The sequence below is a fragment of the Staurois parvus genome, unplaced genomic scaffold (assembly GCF_062004578.1).
Source record: "Staurois parvus isolate SC_StPar_1 unplaced genomic scaffold, SC_StPar_1.0 ptg000153l, whole genome shotgun sequence".
Taxonomy (NCBI): domain Eukaryota; kingdom Metazoa; phylum Chordata; class Amphibia; order Anura; family Ranidae; genus Staurois; species Staurois parvus.
This window is the reverse complement of record NW_028317949.1, coordinates 1570540-1589228: the sequence shown is the minus strand read 5'-3', so window position 1 is coordinate 1589228 and position 18689 is coordinate 1570540. Positions and strand designations below refer to the sequence as shown.

Here is an 18689-nt window from a genome sequence, read left to right as displayed (position 1 = left end):
TTGCCTGCGCCCTGTGTTAGAGAAGAAGAGGAGCATTATTTGCAGAGCAATATGAAGTAAATGGGGACATGGATGTTGGTGTCTGTGTTTTCAGCTACATGATGGTTTTTGTGTGTTCTACTCAGGTATAACGTTTCTATGATCCCAGGGACAGTTTTGGCCTCTAATTTAGAATAAGATGCTAGAGGTTTGCTAATAAGTGCTTAAGGAAAGCTAACATATGATAATATTAAGAGCTCATTTTAGCATGCCTTAAGCCCATACAGTTGTGTTCAAAATAATAGCAGTCAGACATCACTAACCTGATCAATCACTATTTTTGGTAGAAATGATATTTCTACATGGCAAATTATTTACTAGCAGGTGTAGTAGAGTAATAGAAATCCAACAGACCCAACAGTCATGACATGCATGCTGCTGATTCTGTGTAATTGAATCAGTAATTGAAAGGGGCATGTTCAAAATAATAGCAGTGTGGAGTTCTATTAGTGAGGTCATTCATTCTTTGAAAAACAGGTGGCAATTATTGCCCTTATTTAAGGAAGGAAGGCAGCAAATGTTGTACATGCTGGCTATAGGGCATTTCTCTCTGAAATTCTGAGGAAAATGGGTCGTTCTAGACATTGTTCAGAAGAACAGCGCACCTTGATTAAAAAGTTGATTGGAGAGGGGAAAACATATAAAGAAGTGCAGAAAATGATAGGCTGCTTAGCTAAAATGATCACAAATGCTTTAAAATGGCAACCAAAACCTGAAAGACGTGGAAGAAAGCGAAAAACTACCATTCGAATGGATAGAAGAATAGCCAAAATGGCAAGGACTCAGCCAACAATCAGCTCCAGGAAGATCAAAGAAGGTCTAAAGTTACCTGTGAGTACTGTTACAATTAGAAGACGCCTATGTGAAGCCAAGCTATCTGCAAGAAGCCCCCGCAAAGTCCCACTGTTGAAAATAAGATGTGCTGAAGAGGTTACAATTTGCCAAAGAACATATTGACTGGCCTAAAGAGAAATGGCGCAACATTTTGTGGACTGATGAAAGTAAGATTGTTCTTTTTGAGTCTAGTGGCCGGAGACAGTTTGTCAGACGACCCCCAAACACTGAATCAAGCCACAGTACACTGTGAAGACAGTGAAGCATGGTTGGGCAAGCATCATGATATGGGGATGTTTCTCATACTACGGTGTTGGGCCTATTTATTGCATACCAGGGATCATGGATCAGTTTAAATACATCAGAATACTTGAAGAGGTCATGCTGCCTTATGCTGAAGAGGAAATGCCCTTGAAATGGGTGTTCCAACAAGACAACGACCCCAAACACACCAGTAAACCAACATCTTGGTTCCAGACCAACAAGATTGATGTTATGGAGTGGTCAGCCCAATCCCCGCATCTTAATTCAATAGAAAACTTGTGGGGTGACATCAAAAATGCAGTTTCTGAGGCGAAACCAAGAAATAGAGAAGAACTGTGGAATTTAGTCCAATCATCCTAGGCTGGAATACCTGTTCATAGGTGCCAGAAGTTGGTTGACTCCATGAGGAGACTTTGTAGGGTGTTGCATTCATATAAGAAAAGGTGTTTGGATTTGTGTGTATGGACATTAAAGCTATTAGAAGGATTTTGAGCTTGATTCACTTTTTTCAACACACTGCTATTATTTTGAACACAACTGTATATGTGTGTCCTAACTGCTACTATAGCTCGATAAATCAAGACCATGGTCAATAAAATTTTGGCATCCAGAAAATATCTTTCGTCTACTACGAAAGAATGGTATAAAGACATACATTTACATTCACATGTTATTGTAATGACCAGCAAGTGGATACTGACCAGAGACTTTGGAATTACAGACTCTTTAAACAGAAGCTATAATAACCCCATTCAGAAAGATTTTGAGAGGGCCAGAGAACCAAGTGCAGAGTGCCAAAGTAGGTAGTCATCCAAAAATAGGAGACAGGATTAAAATAAGAGATGCAAAGACAAAGATTACAGCTCAGGCCTTGCACTCATGAGGAACGGTTTGTGACATTGACAAAGTCTTCTATCTTTAGCTATTACATTTAGTTTAGAATATTCACTGGTATTCAGAAGCTTTTATGGTCTACAATTTATAGAACATTCTCCGATTCTCAGGTGAACAAGGATGCCAAGATATGCCAACAGACACCAGGAGAGCTACAGGGACAGACATGAGGATACTAAAGGCAAGACAAACTGGAAAAACACCAAACTGAGGAACAGTGTGTCTCTGACAGAGAAAAAAGCAGAAAATCAGGGCCAGCACATACAGGCAACTGGAGTAAAACAAAGTAGAGGGGAGAGCAAGGCTAGCAAAAATGCTGAAGCCAGCATTAAAGGGAAAAGTCTATTTGCTTGTTTTAAACTTTTTTTTACATTTATTTAGTTACTTTCTCGTTTCCATGGCCAGGCAAGAACTATTGAGTACATTTCTTTTCATATGAACTATCGCAATTTTTTTTTATCACATTTGGGATTTTTTTATCACAATTGTTTGGATATATGCAACATATAATACATTGGTGTTTTAGGATAATACACTTTATACTGTATGTTAGATGGATTAATGCACTTTATACTGCGCAACACTGTCGCTTAGATTTATTTATATCATGTGTCATTCGCCTTCTCCCCAGACAGTGATAAACTACTGTATATACTGTAACAAGGTCCTCTCAAGCAGTAACAATGTACAAAACATTCCCTAAAAGCTGTTATGTGTAGTGTTGATGATGTTCCTCTTGTTCTCTTCATTGTACTACAGGAGGGTGGCTTCAGACAGTTCTTGTGAGCAATACTGGATTATTCCACAAAGCCCACCTTCCCCTTTATACCAGTGGAGAAGATATATATGAACTTCACAGCTTTGACAGTAAGTGCATCATCGATAGGTAGCAAATACAAGAAAGGTAGTTGGGAGGGTAGAGGAGCTAAGCCCAGAAATTATAAAAAGTAGTTTGGCACATGGGATCAGGAATGATAGCCAAAGTAGCAATCAGGAGTTGCTAGTTAGGCAAAATGATGATGCAGGAATCTGGTCCTGCCCATGCTTGTATTCATTGATGCACACAGGGCAGACTCGTCTTCTGCCCGCCTTTCAGCTTTCCCCTGGTCCAGATGCAGTAGCTGCAAGATCTAAGGTTGAGAAGCAGGAACATCTACACAATGCACTAGCTATGTAGGAACTGCCCACATTGAAGAAACATATATTTTAAATATATTTTTAAAATATTCTTCCCAAATATATTGACATATATTTGAATTACTAAAATTTTGACCATATTCAATATATTTCAAAATATATTTCGATATATATATATATATATATATATATTTATTTTAAATATATTTTTCAATTTTTTTTTAACATAAAAAATAAATTTTATATATATTTACATATATTTGTAAATGCACTCAAAAAATGTATATTAAATGTTTTTAAAGACACAGTATATTTGAAAATGTATTTTTAAAAATATTTTTCATATATTTTGTAATATAGTATACATATATATATATATATATATATATATATATATATATATATATATTTTTTTTTTTTTTTTTTTTTTTTTTTTTTTTTTTAAATATTTTGAATACGGCCAAAATTGTAGTATTTAAATATATGTCAATATATTTGGGAAGAATATTTTTAAAATATATTTAAAATATATTTTCTTCTATGTGGGTTCACTCTCTCAATCTACAGTGCCTATTGTTAATCCTTGTTCTGTTAGCGTTAGTAAATAAATAGAAAAGTATATTCTATTTTCTTGTTTTAAACATTTTTTTTACATTTATTCAGTTACTTTCTGGTGTCCATGCCCAGGCAAATGATGTCATACATCTCGGGAGTCTTCAGGAGGGGAGGAGGGGTTTTCTCAGCTAAGCACACCCTCTTGCCTGCATGCCTGAGCTAAGGGTGGATGGATTGCAGGAAGTAAATGCTACATAAATAATTTGCCCTTACGCAAGATGGCTGTAGTCAGAAATGCTAGGGGGTGTTTTTCAAAGTGATTTCTCAACAACATAAAGCATGGAAACATGGATAGGTAGATGAGTTTGCTTTGAATAATAAAAGTTAAATAGAATTTTTTGTTTGTAGTGTTCAGATGTAGTGTAGATCCACTTTAAATACCCTCAGGCATTGCTCAAACAAGATGCCAGGAGAAGGCAAAGTCACTGAATAAGACACAGACCAAGGCTAGTATTTTATAGGGAAGGGAGAAGGGGAAATGTTAACATGTTACTAAACCCACACCAGTAAAATCAGTCTGTATGTGCAGTAAAAACATACTTGTTATACTCAATGTGGAACCCAAGGGGTTAATCCTCCACCAGGGGCGGACTGACCATTTGAGCACTTGGGCACTGCCCGAGGGCCCTGGGTCAGTAGGGGGCCCCATGAAATGCCCCTGGCACCATTTTATAGGCTTTTTTGGGTGTGCTTTGAGTGTAGGCAAGGACACAGGGGCCCCATGATCCCCTATTGCCCGAGGGCCCCATGAGTTGTCAGTCCGCCCCTGTCCTCCACATTGTGTAAAAGGAATGTTTGATCTTCTCTTCTCTGATCTTCCCCTTCTACTGTCCCCAATATATCTCCTGATAGAACAAAGGCTTGGAGGCAAGCTGCACATGCTCAGTTTGGTGAATATTGCTAGAGAGTTTTTTTTTCTTGGGAGAGTACATGTGATCAGCACAGGACCAATCAGCACTATCCAGACAGAGTTCAAGGGTTCTGCAGTCTCATAGAGGAGAATGAAAACTCCTCCTAAAAGCTTTAACTAGTGCTTTGCTGGACACTGATAGAAGTCACAGGACTGCTTTAACTGCTGATGAGAAAAGGTATTTAGCAGTTTAAATTTACTATGGGAGACCAGATATAGTGAATGCAGAGTCCTGGGTTTAGTAACACTTTAAGCTTGCTGACACCCCAGTGGAAAGAACCAGAACCAACTACAGCCATATTCTTTGAATTATAGAGTATATTTAAACTTACCGATGCCTCACAAAGACGGAGAAAATCAACACTTAAGTATGCTTTGATACCATCAATGGCTCCCGGAAGTGTGATACCACGAAGTAGCAATGCAGTCAGTACAACATAAGGCATCGTCGCTGTAATCCATACTACCTAGAAAAAAAGTAAGGAAAGAAAAATAGGTGGGAATTAGCCCCATATATATTTTACTTCATTACTTTTAAATGTGAGAAAATTAATGCAATTGATACATTTCAGAAAATGACTATTTTATGCATTTTAATTATTTAGTCCCTGAGGTTGTCTCCTAACAGGAAATATTATTTGGCATGGTGAATTCTGAATTCATTTTTATAAAGACTTTACAACCAGATAAATACTTTAAACATTAATCACAAGCCAACTGGTTTGGTAAGCTGTCATTTTTTATGAAATCTGCGAAGAATTCACTGGTGAACACCAGTTCTGCAAAGTTCAAAACACAGTCTGGTGTCCTTTGTCCTTTGTCCTTTGTCATCATTGGTTTTTCATGTGTTCTGCCATGGTGATACCTGAACAATCTGTCTCCATCATTTACAATATACTAGGTGTGAGAGGTAGAGGGACATTTTGGGGAGAAGGAGAAGAAGGAGAAGGTGAAGGAGGAGGAGAAGGAGAAGAAGGAGAGGGAGAAGAAGGAGAAGGAGAAGAAGGAGAAGAAGGAGAGGGAGAAGAAGGAGGAGAAGGATTAGAAGGAGGCGAAGGAGAGGAAAGGAGGAGAAGGAGAAGGAGAGAGAGCTCCCAACTGTCATGAGTCCTAGAAAACTGTGGAGAAGGAGGGGGATGGGAGAATTTCAACTTCCTGTCAAAATCAGATACCCATTCCCCCCCAAAAAAAAATTGCCATTTGGGGAAGAGGAGAGGGGGGAGGAAGCCTTAAAGTGGATTATCACCTTTTGGGTGGAGCTTTGCTTTAAAAATGAATGAAATAGCATTTTCAGTTTGTGGTGGTCAGTTACAGTTAAGTTGCAGTTTAAAGAAAGAAAGCCTGCTCTAGATATAGAGAGATGCACTTCCGTGGAGAGTCTGCCATGTGCAGAGAAAGCGAGAGAAGGCATTTTGCCGCATTTAAAGTGGTTGAAAGGAATTAACATGTTTTATTTTAATGCATTCTCTGCATCTGATTTTTATTAAATTGTCTCCTGTGCTTTCTTGTAAGCATCCTGTGTGAGCTCCCAAACCTCTCCTCTTCCACTCATTTCCACTTGTTTGCAACAAGCAGTACATGTTAGTTACAGTCGTGTACAAGAAAATAAAGTGAAAATATCCTATGAGCCACTATAAATCTATGTTCTAATGTAGGTTCGCGAGCTCCTAGCTATATTCTTATTGAATATACAAAAAGTAACAAATTAAAAAGGAAAATGGTGGCGCGCCCTTATATTAGAACCGTGAATAAATAAATAAAAGAAATTTTTAACAAATAATAATTCTATAATTTATAAATAATTACCCTTAATTTCTCCAAATATAAAAATATATAAAATGTGCAACTCATTAATATACATCAATAAAAAAAAAAAAATTTAATAAATAAATTATCTAAAAAATAATTAATATTAATTGATAAAAATAAATAAATTTAAAATGAATAATTCATAAATGTCCAATAGAGTTGAAAATCCCATCACATATTAAATCCCATCTGAGTGGGACTATATACTGCAAATGGACTGTTCACATGATTTCCAAAATAAAACTTCTCAGAATGAAATGAGTAACTTGGTGTGTTCTTCTATTAGAAGACTGAATGATTCTCCTCTTTGCTCCTACTGTTCTGCTGTGAATGGATCCTGGGTAAGGTCTTCCCTCCAAGGGTTGTTATATACTTTCTCCCTATTACTCAGCGTATTGACAGAGGAAAAAGAGAAAGAAATAGTGCCTTATCCTTGATGAGCATAAAGATTTATTGGTGCCAATTTTGCACTTACAGGTTAAAAAACATCACAACCTTTTTTGTATAAAATGTGTGCAGCCTGAGCGGCGTGTGAACTCACCACGGCGTGGGAAGACCTTACCCAGGATCCATTCAGAGCAGAACAGTAGGAGCAAAGAGGAGAATCATTCAGTCTTCTACTAATAGAAGAACACACCAAGTAACTCATTTCATTCTGAGAAGTTTTATTTTGGAAATCATGTGAACAGTCCATTTGCAGTATATAGTCCCACTCAGATGGGATTTAATATGTGATGGGATTTTCAACTCTATTGGACATTTATGAATTATTCATTTTAAATTTATTTATTTTTATCAATTAATATTAATTATTTTTTAGATAATTTATTTATTTAATTAGTTTTTTTTTTTTGTTTTTTTTTTTAATGTATATTAATGAGTTGCATACAGTCATGTACACTGCTCTATTTTATTTATTTATTATAGGTACTAATATAGCACCATCAATTTACATCTATATTCATATCAGTCCCTAACCCTCAAGGAGTGTACAATCTAAGGTCCCTAACTTATATTCATACATACACATACTAGGGCTAATTTAAACAGGAGCCAAATAACCTACCTGTCTTTGGAGTGTGGGAGGAAACCAGAGTACCTGGAGCAAACCCACACAGGCACAGGGAGAACATGCAAGCTCCAGGTAGGTGGTGCCTTGGTTGGGATCTGAACCAACAACCCTAGTACTGCCAGGCGGAAGTGCTAACCATTTAGCCAGTGTGCTGTAATGTCGAAGGACAGTTCAAACCCCATACCACAAAAAAGGAATTTGGGATTTGGAGGAGGCTGAGAGCAATAGAATGTACTTTTCTGAGTTAAGAATATTTGAAAGGAATTTTATTTTTTTAAACCAGAGTTTAGTGCCAATTTAATGTACCAGCAAACTGTTCACTCTCCACACCCAGCCCTGTCAAGCCCCTCCTGTAGTCCCACAGAAGATACTCTATGTGGGCTGCTAAGAGTATTGTTATACCATTGGATACAGCCATTCATGTTACTCTATGTAGATTAAAAGACTATTATTTTAGTATTCCATCAACATCTTTTATTGCTATCATCTCCAAAGAACCCTTCCATATGATATTCTAAATATACCTACAAGTTTGTTTAGGTTCTAAAATCACTGAAAGGATAAGCATACCTTCCCAGAAGTTTTAACACCTTTCCATAGACTGAAATAAAGGAATACAATCACAATAATCAGACAGGATGTCAGCTTCCAACGTGGAAGTCCTAAATCATGGATTCCTTGGCTTTCATGAAGGTGCAGAACTCCACGTCTGAAAAAAAAGAATAAAATGTGTTTTTCTTTTAGAAATAAATATTGTAAGCCTTATATTCTGCATTTGTTTAAACCATTGCAAAGTTATTTATTACTGGAGAGAGCTGTGAATTAGTGTTAGATATATCATGTATTGAAGGCTAATTTTCAAGGGAGTAATAGACCAGTGGTGTAGAAATCGTGCACACAGAGATGGATGTGAACCTCCATTTTGACAAAGGCCTCCATCTTCTATAATTTTCTACTCCCAAATCAGCTCCTCCACATCCCCCCTCCCTCTCTGTTGAGTGACATGTGGTCTGGATAAGGCAGAGGTCACAGGCAAGTCAAGGCTCAGCGGAAGAACTCCAGGGCTATAAAATTCCAACCGAGCTGGTGCCTAGATGTCTGTTAACTTCTCAATCTGGGATATCGTAAAGCCATAAACCAAGTCCTTCACTGAGCTCAAAGACATTCCAGATAAATAGTAAAACAGACTCACATTTAAACATCCCCTTTTCCCCTATGATTACATATCTTGGAATATGAGAGACTTACAGAAAAACCAGGCCGCTCACTTTAATACAAGTCGCCTGATAGGTTACATCCCCTAGCTGACATATACAGGCGAGCAGAAAATGATGTCTCCTCAACCATCCCAGCAGGTATGTCATATTTCATATCTAGACGTTCAGCAGATGATTCTCCGTAATAATCTACTCGTGGATAGAATGTTATATGTATCCAGGGAAAGTTATTGCCCTGATATCAACTTGCGAGGGATTTTGGTCCTAGCTGGGGCCTCCGCCCACAACTCCCTCCCCAAATGAGGTGATTGGTTCTCTGCTTCAAGGAGACACCCTGCTGATATTGCTCTTTGTATATTTATATATATATATATATATATATATATATATATATATATATATATATTGGCTACATCTTTTTCTGTAAATATTTTTATTGCACCCTTTTGACCTTTTAATAATAAATCTTACTTTCTGAAAGTGTTGAACTGTTTCTAAAGCTCTTTAATGCAAACTAAGAACCCCTGCCTCTGAAGAGCACTACTGTATGTGTGTTTTAAACTTCAGTATTTCTCTGCCTTCGGTGACAGTGGTATACCGATGCTTATGCAAACATCATAGTGTTATTACTGATATTGCCGAGTTTCCTCTTTCTCTGTAGAAAAAGGAGGTGGTGGCAGTGTGAAGGGTTAATTGCGTAATTAACCTGACCCAGTAACAATCGCTCCCAGGCTGCAGATACACAGATTGTGGTCCATTAGCTAGAAAATCTTTGTGCAGAGTGCAGCTGGGCGTGGCATTGTTACGCACGTGACAGCGCAGTTTTAGATTGGCTAGTCCTTCAGTCACGAGTTTGGTGAGAAGAGCTGGGGGTCTGACGCCGTGATCGTCACAAATGGGTATTTGTTTATCTTTGCACAAAACATGGCACATCTTCCAGTATGGTAATCATAAAGCATGCTAGCACAATAGTATTTCATTAAGTAAATTCCTTATGGTTTTGTAATGCTCCTACACTGCACTATCACTATTTCAAGCACTGTTTAAAACACTGCAAAGCTGTCCTTACAGACCTCTAACACTTCACAAGTCCTCCTAGTAATATACACTCTCTGGCCACTTATTAGGTACACCTGTTTAATTGCTTGGTTACACAAATTGCTAATCAGCCAATCACATGGCAGTAACTCAATGCATTTAGGCATTTAGATATGGTGAAGACAAGTTGCTGAAGTTCAAACTGAGCATCAGAATGGGGAAGAAATGGGATTTAAGTGACTTTGAACGTGGCCTAGTTGTTGGTGCCAGACAAACTGGTCTGAGTATTTAAAAAACTGCTGAACTACTGGGATTTTCATGCACAACCATGGATTTATCTGTAAATGGTCTTTTTTTGACCATTTACAGAGAATGGTCCAAAAAGAGAAAATATCCAGTGAGTGGCAGTTGTGTGGACAAAAATGCCTTGTTGGTGTCAGAGGTCAAAGGAGAATGGGCAGACTGGTTCGAGATGATAAAAAGGCATCAGTAACTCAAATATCCACTTGCTACAACCAAGGTATGCAGAATACCATCTCTGAAAGCACAACATGTTGAACCTTGAAGCAGATGGGCTACAGCAGTAGAAGACCACATCGGGTGCCACTCCTGTTAGCTAAGAACAGAAAACGGAGGCTAGAATTCACACAGGCTCACCAAAATTGGACAACAGAAGATTGGAAACACTTTGCCTGGTCTGATGAGTCTCAACTTCAGCTGCAACATTCAGATGGTAGGGAACCAGGCAGGGCCACGGTCATGAGAGGATCAGCATTAAAGCGGCACCCCGTACTTGGAAGTGAGCCTTGCACAGGAACACATTAGACTTCAGCCTCTGTTACTGTGAGACATCCCCCCCCCCCCCCCGTGACACTGCTGTACACCTTGTCTTCCTGAATGCAGCATTTTGAGGGAAACACTGCACAGCCTCTATCCCACACCACCAGCTCAGCTTTAATTGTCACCTCACTCCCAATTATAATGTGGAGGTCCCACCACACACAAAGTGCAGACCTTGGTATGTAGAACATGTTAACTCTTCTTCTTCACTTTGGTGGAAGAACCAGACACAAAACACAGTCACCCATGCCTGGTACCACTCTCCCACTCGCTGGCTGATATAGCATTCACACCAGTCCTAGTTACCCATAGCAACCTCAAGTTAGAAATTACTTCCTGCCAGCTCCTCTGTATTTTTAAGCCATTCATGGTGGCTCTCTGTCTTCTCTTCATCTCCTTGGGTGTTACAGGCCTTGCTCTTTGGATATGCCATATACCTTAATGCACCCCCTTGAACAGACTTCAAACCAGGCACTTTAACAGTTAAAATGAACACTGAAGTACATTTCAGTAGGACACAGTCTCGCACAGAACTTCATACACAGTCCTACCAATACCTAGCTCAGGCTGCCCATGTCATACCTTCCACAGAGAGATGTCTACTCAGCAAGAGTCCATAAGTGGTAGGTTCCTTGCTCTTGGGAGAATTCCCACAGGATGATCCTGTAGGGAGGCCATGTGGTCCAGCTGGATTACATAGCACAGCAGACCTCCCCCTCCATTCCCAGGACAACCAGCTTCAGGACCAAACCTGGCCAACCCAAACTCTTACCTAGTTCTCTCTCCCTCTCCCTTATATTTATGGGCCCACAGAAATGGGCAAGTCCATGACCTTAATCCTTTCTTAGCTCTAATTAACCTGCACACTCACTACAGATTATATTTACTAACATACGTAACACAGGAAGCTAAATGCAGATAGGGCTAAAAGCATTTACATATACCCTGTAAGCACCTCCTTACACATTTAAAGGGCTTGTGCACACAGACATTTTTTCCAGCCTATGGCCATACAATATAAAATACCCCTGTATTTGCCTGGGAGCCCCAGATGCTCTGTAAGTCTGCCAATGGGAATAAATGGAAAAATACGCTGTACGCAGGTAAATGCACGTAGAAACTGATATATGCATTTACAGTCACGCACATATGGGTGTATTTTCCCAAAAATGAAACCTGCTGTTTCAGGAAAATATGTTTCTGTGTGTGTCTGTAAACTACAATTATAGGTGTAAACCCCTGTACATTATTTACATGTGTTTTTCATTCATTTTCATGCATATTATGTCTTTTTATTTCATTTGTATTGATGTCTATGGAGCCACAATTGCACCAAAAAAGCAGTGTTTTTTCCCAAGCTGCATGGAAGGGAAGCTTACAGGGGTGAATGGGGTCCAATAGAGAACAATGGCAATCCTTGTGCAACATTATACATCTACCAACATGCATAAAATGGCAGAGGTGTGAAAATTGATTTGTTTTATTAGTAAATAAGGCACTCTGATGCAAACAGTCAAGGGAGCTTGGGCAGGATATCATTGTGACTTAGCATCAATGAGGAAGGAAAATTGGAGTAACTTGAGTTAGACAGATAATATGACCCCTGTGCTGTAGACAGGTGGTGAGTCAAAGAAGTGATTGATTGTTTTACAGAGCATATCACTTTATCATTCATCATTCTGTCAGCTAGCAATCAGTATTGGATTAAGAACAATGTAATAGTGGGAGGCTAAAGGGACAAGTAACAGGTTAGTTTCCTAAGACAATATTATAATGCCACATAGCACCCTACAGAACAGACACGATAGAACAGTTTTGAGGCAGTAGAACCCTTGTAAACCAATTTCATGGAACTAATTGGGCACTGGCGGCTAAGAAGCAATATCAAGCAAGGACTTGTATGGTCATTTACATACATTAAGAAAAGTACTTACTGCCGGTTGCCTTTTTGGCTAAGAGAGAATACATTCCAAATGTCATGTGTCAAAACCAAGAGAAAACAGTTAAGGTGGATTTAATAGGAAATCCAAATGTATGTGATTACAGGGACCAAACATTACCTACCCAAGTGATGTCTAGAGTTAGGAAAAAAACACTAACCTTATGGGATTACAATGGATAAGAGCATAGGGGTTTATTTACTAAAGATTGAGAGTTCAAAATCAGGCTCACATCTGCATAGAAACCAATCAGCTTCTAACCTCAGCTTGTTCAATTAAACTTCAGCAAAAAAACCTGGAAGCTGATTGGCTTCTATGCAGAAGCGAGCCTGATTTTTGCACTCTCCAGCTTTAGTGAAAAAAAAACCACGGTGACTAAACATGTACTGATGTATAAAACAACATAGGAACCTTAAAACACACTTAATAAAACTATACACTTTAAATCCACCAACCCCCCCTGTATATCCAACAGAATCATTCTCACTGTAAAGGAAAACCCACCTATTTCCAAGAAAATGTCAAAACATTGTTACATAATCACTCTGCATTCAGAGGGTGGAGATATTATTATGTGATCAATCACGTGTTGACACTTTTTTGTAGTAATCTTTGTATTCCCATCTAGAGATGCAAAGTTTCCAGAAATTTGGAAGCCATGACAAAAAAACTTTTTCCCTTTTTTTTCCAGAAAAAGTAAAATTTTTGAAAAAAAAAAAAAATCTGTTTGGAGTAGTTTTATAAATGTAAAGTTATTTTGTTACACTGGAAACATGCAGTGTATATAAAAGTATTGTGCTTAAAAGTAAGGAACAGCTTATTTGGTAAATAAACTAAACTTGCTTTTTTAAATTGTATTTTTTATTGCTAATGGAATAACAAAGACTGTATGTGTTAAGAATATTTTACCTATACATGAGAACAGGTAACCACTCCACTTTCTTCATAATAATTTCAAAGTTTCTGCCAATATGCATTTTCAGTTATTGACAATGCTGATCCAGAAGCATATATTGCTCTATGAATAGCTTCATTAATTTTCTCCTGATTTTCAGGTGTTATTTTATCTATAAATGAAGGGTTTGTGTATTTTTGTAAGGCAGTGGGTTATAACGCTTCCTTACTTGAAGATGCTGCTGGAGAAACACTTTGTGATGATCCAGAAGCAGCAGAAAGTGTTTCTGGAATGAGAATTCTGGAGGGAAAAGCTACCTGCACCTTTATTATGGTCCTTCTAATTTAATTCCATAAAGTATTTTTGTAATGTCTTTAAGACACCTCTAGTATGCCAGGATGTGTTTTATCATCTTTGTAGCATTTGGAAAAGAATATTTCTTCTCACAATATTTGCACATTGCAGCTTTGTTCTTAGCAGAAATTGTACTGTGGAAATGTTTCCACACTCTAGATGTTGGTCTCACCATTTTACTGAGAGGAGGAAGAGAAAAAACAATTTATTGAGCAGACTATAGGAAAACAGTATGCTGTGATGGTGGAGAACATTAATAGGAATCAATAAAGATTATAAGGATAAACTAATTTGTCAGACAAATTTACCCTCTTTAAGGTTTAAAGTAAGGCCTTCGAGAGACAGAAACTATCATCTACTGTATCCCAACAATCACCCAACTGTAGCAGGTACAAGATAGAGCTCACAATCAACTAAACTGCATCCTTTCCCCTGCAGTGCCCCCTAGTGCCAGAAATGCATATTTCTCTTGTTTGAGAATTGCATTGAGAAGTATAGTGTTACTTGAATTGTATTTTAGGATTTGTTTGTCTTCAGATGAGAGAACTTGCAATAATTTAAAACTCTACATAAGGTCTCAAAAACCTTTCATGAAGGTCTTCATGTTGCATAGTTTGAATATCATGTCATTGATATATTATTTATCATTGTAAAAGACTACATTCTACAGATATCTGTGTTTTCCAATTTAAAAAAAAAAAAAAAAAGGCTTTGAAATAAAACTTAAAAAAAAACCCATGTTCTTTGCACTTTGTGAATGGGCCACAGTCTTCTGGGACCTGTAAAGTGTCCCAAAAGGCTGCAGGAGAAGAATGGGGAGGGGGCAAACTTCAAGATCATTTTTTCGCAGTGAACTGAACCTGAGGTGGGAGCAGGTACCTATCAAAACCAGGTATCCGCTCCCCCCCAAAAAAGGAGGCAGACAAGCGGAGCTTCCCCTTTTGGGTGGAGCTCCGCTTTAAATCTATCTTTTACTAATGTGATATTACTGCCTATATGGACTAATTCCAAATATGAACACTGATGTCACAGAGAATTCCTTTCCCAGGTTTTCCTGTTATTTAAAACTGTGTCAGTCATGGGAACTTCCTCAGTGCCCAAACAGAGCTTGAGCAATGAAAAGGGAGAACCCAAACTTTTTTCTCTGGCCCACCATGGAACGTCTTCAGACACAGTTAGAAACAGGAAGGTCAATATTAGTAAGAAATAGATTTATCAAAGTAATTTTTAAACGTGTGGTGTCTTTATTTCCTTCTAACTTTTCTACACACACAATGAACTGGTTAGAGGTCTGAGAGACCACTAAAACCAATTCAGCAGGAAGGACATGACCATAATCCCTCCATTTTCCAGCATGCTTCCTAGGCACTAGTAATACCAAAGAGCCTGAATCCCTGTGGGCATCAGGAACTGGTGCATTGATAAGGGAACATCTGATTTTGGTGGAACCCATCTCAAAGCACTACCTCAATTTAATGAAGGGCGTGCAGGCTGTTATCAGCATTGCAAGGGGGCTGTACTCTCCATATACTTGCTATGGGAACATTAGTGTGCAAGACAAGTGTGGAGGGCTGGTAAGTTCATAGAGGAGTGGGCAGGGATATTGTCTTTTTACTTTTATTAATATTAAAAAGTGGCATTTAGCCTCCTAGCACTGAAACGGTGTATAAAAATTAGTTTCATCACTGTGGACAGCTCCTGTGGGCAGATTCATCACGATGCCTTTAAAAGTGAGATTCAGTGGTTTCTCACCTGATGCTGAATTCATTTGGCGCACATTCATACTGCTGTAAAATGGGTGAACGTGACTAATGATTGCCAGAAAAATGCTGTGGAATCTTACTTGACAGTTAACAGTGCTGAAGTATTCACTTGTCACAATTCCCACTGAATCCTTTAGAAATAGACCACATTCTCAACAGCAGAAAAAATAGCTTTAAGAATAATCATATCTAACTATTCATCAAGTTAATTGAAAGCATAGTTCATGGTAAAATAAAAAGATCTGTGTGCACTCAAAATCTTTCCAAGGTTTTTTTTTCTAAGATATGCATTTTAAAGATTTCAGCTCAATGTTAATGCTAAACTCTAGGCAAACAGCTTATCACATGGATACAATACCTATATGGAAGCTGTTTTGTCTGTCAAAAGATTTGTATTTCTGTCCATCCAGTTTTAAGATTTACACAGCTCTGCCACATAGCACTGCCCTGTCTAGCAGGGCAGGCGACCTGATTTATCTCTTCTCCAGTTTCCATCTTCACCCACAAGTCTCCTTCCACACTCTCACTGGAAAATGATTGGAGAGTGCACTGATGAGCTCATCTCTCTGTCACTATCCTTGTACTGCAGCACACCCAAATGGATCATTCTCTGGTTTTCCCTCCCATTCTCTGAGCTCTGCTGTAAAGTAGCATGCAAGATGCTGATATGAAGTCACATTCAGGTATTAATATTGCTTTCAGAAACAAAACATATTTTATGATGTATTAATGAATACAAAGCTGCATTCATTTTTTTGCCTTTTAATATATGCTTAGATTTCAGTTTTTAAAGTCCCATCACTGTGTGTTATTGTGCTTAAATACTTGTTGCTCTATATACCTTGGAATTATATACATAGGTCGTGCCAGGGGCGGACTGACAACTCATGGGGCCCCCGGGCAAAAGGGGATCATGGGGCCCCTGTGTCCTTGCCCAAACTCAAAAAAGCCCATGAAAAAGGTACCAGGGGCATCTCATGGGGCCCCCTACTGACCCCGGGCCCTCGGGCAGTGCCCAAGTTTCCAAATGGTCAGTCCGCCCCTGGGTCCTGCCATATTTTCTAATTACATCCTCAGACTCCACTTTCTTCTTTACAATGCCCTGTATGGCTATACATTAGGTGTACTATGCAATTCTCACACTGAAATTCTATGAATTGTCTGACTCACTGAAAACAGTTTAATCCCTGTATTGGTGAAATCCTAAATCAGCAGCTGTGAAAGAGAACCTGTACTGTGGAAGAAAAAAAAAAAGGCACCCGGCAAAGAACTAGTCAACAGTGTTATAATCAACAAAAGAACCCTCAAAGTGATTCAGTAGCGCAAAAAATATATATGTATGTGAATAAATAAATAAAAAATAAGAAATCATTTAACATCAGTGAAAAATGGAAAAAAAATAAAAATAAAATGTCTTTTCCACCAAGTGAATCTTCTAATTCCCAAAAAAGAAATCACCACGTGCAAAAAAAGATGGCGTCCCCCCTTTCGGGTATGCACTCACCAGATAGCCATGCCCCCCATTCTCATGGTTGGCTAGAATCGCTTATCAAGTGAATCCAAATGGGAAGGAAATCAACCAAAATCGATGTTGTTACACTCCTCTCTTCACAGGTTAACAGATTTCTAATAATGAGAAACTTATAGTAACATGAATAACACTCTCCTTCTCCTTATTCTCTCTCTCTCAGGATAGGTGGTTATATAGGAACAAAAACAAATAACCCAATGGTGCAGTACATAATAACACCTTAAATCGCTGTAAAGACAGCCACTTACAAAATATAAGCAGATAAAAAACCCATAGGTGTTGCAGATCTAAAACACTGGTGGGTATCAAGGCAATGCTCTCACCACTGCCCAATCACAAACAATGGTGTTCCCGCACCACTTCCAATTTCGTCACTTCTGGTCGAACAGCCCCGCCCTGGCACGTTTCGTCATATCCGACTTAGTCATAGGGATCAACAGGAACAGTGTTGCCTATTATTAAGAAGACATACATTGTTCCACACTGTGTCTGTGTGGAGGCAGCCAGCTCCAGCAGCAGGGCTTTGCTTCCGAATGTCAGAGTTTCCACCATAATTGCAGAGGAATATTTGAGTAGCAGCAAAAAGAGTGGACAAAGCTCAGATTCAAGGAATGTACAAAGTGGAAGCAGGAAGATACTTGAACTATAGGTCTCAGGAGCAATTAAAGAATAAACATATTTTTTCTGGACACTACTTAGGCACAAGTAATAGTACTAGATATTCCCCAAAGCATATTTTCACTTTTTGAGTTCAGGTCCACTTTAAGAAAAAATAGAGACAGTCTATGTACCCCTGAGAACATCTTTCAGTGACTAATCTAGAAATCTGTGTATTTAATCATCACATATCTAGTACATAAGTATACAAAAATGAAGGGAGAATATTTATCTATAGATAAAGAGGTGATAAAAATGGATTTTTTTAAAGCAGATTTTGCTTCAGTCTGGAGCCGCCCTTTGAAGTACTTCTTTTTGGCCACTAGATATCCTTGGTCTTCCAAATTGAATGACAGCGAGCATCATTTAAACTATTTTTTCTGGGCCCAGACTTTCATGGACATGCCACTCAGGGCAGCTTCATCGCATAGCCTTGGCTCAAACTTTTACTGCACTGTAACTCCTGTGTGCATACTCTGAAGTTACATTACCAGTGGTCATTCAACGACTGGAGAGAAATTATGCAGGACGCAGAAGAAGCTGAGGGAAATATGGAGGTGGCATCAAATGGAACAGCGATTGCAGCCTGGACATGTTGCACCTGAAAGAGGGAACACTCAGAGGTAAGTGTGCCATGATGTGCAAGAATGATGTGCATCCTTGCACACTATGGTGACAGCTCACCACATTACAGAGGAGTGTAGCTCCGCTTTAATATTGAAAAATGTATGGCTATGCACCTAGAGGAGGGTAAGATCATTGCTCTTTGTATATTTAATGAAATAGAGCTGGAAAATAGAGATGAAAAGGATATAAGGTTAGCAATTCCACTCAGTGGAGTATGGCAGATATGTAGACAAAAAAGTAGACAAAACGTGCT

The 18689-nt window shown here is 38.5% G+C and overlaps 1 protein-coding gene across 1 annotated transcript in view; it reads right to left on the bottom strand.

Annotated features, from left to right (window-relative positions):
- Positions 1-18689, bottom strand: part of SLC6A3 (solute carrier family 6 member 3) — a 66631-nt gene that overhangs the window by 33873 nt on the left and 14069 nt on the right. The window contains exons 4-5 of the mRNA XM_089674882.1: positions 8145-8283; positions 5026-5160 (exon numbers count right to left, since the gene is read on the bottom strand). Coding sequence (XP_089531008.1) covers positions 5026-5160; positions 8145-8283 — 274 coding nt within the window. The remainder of the gene's footprint in view (positions 1-5025; positions 5161-8144; positions 8284-18689) is intronic.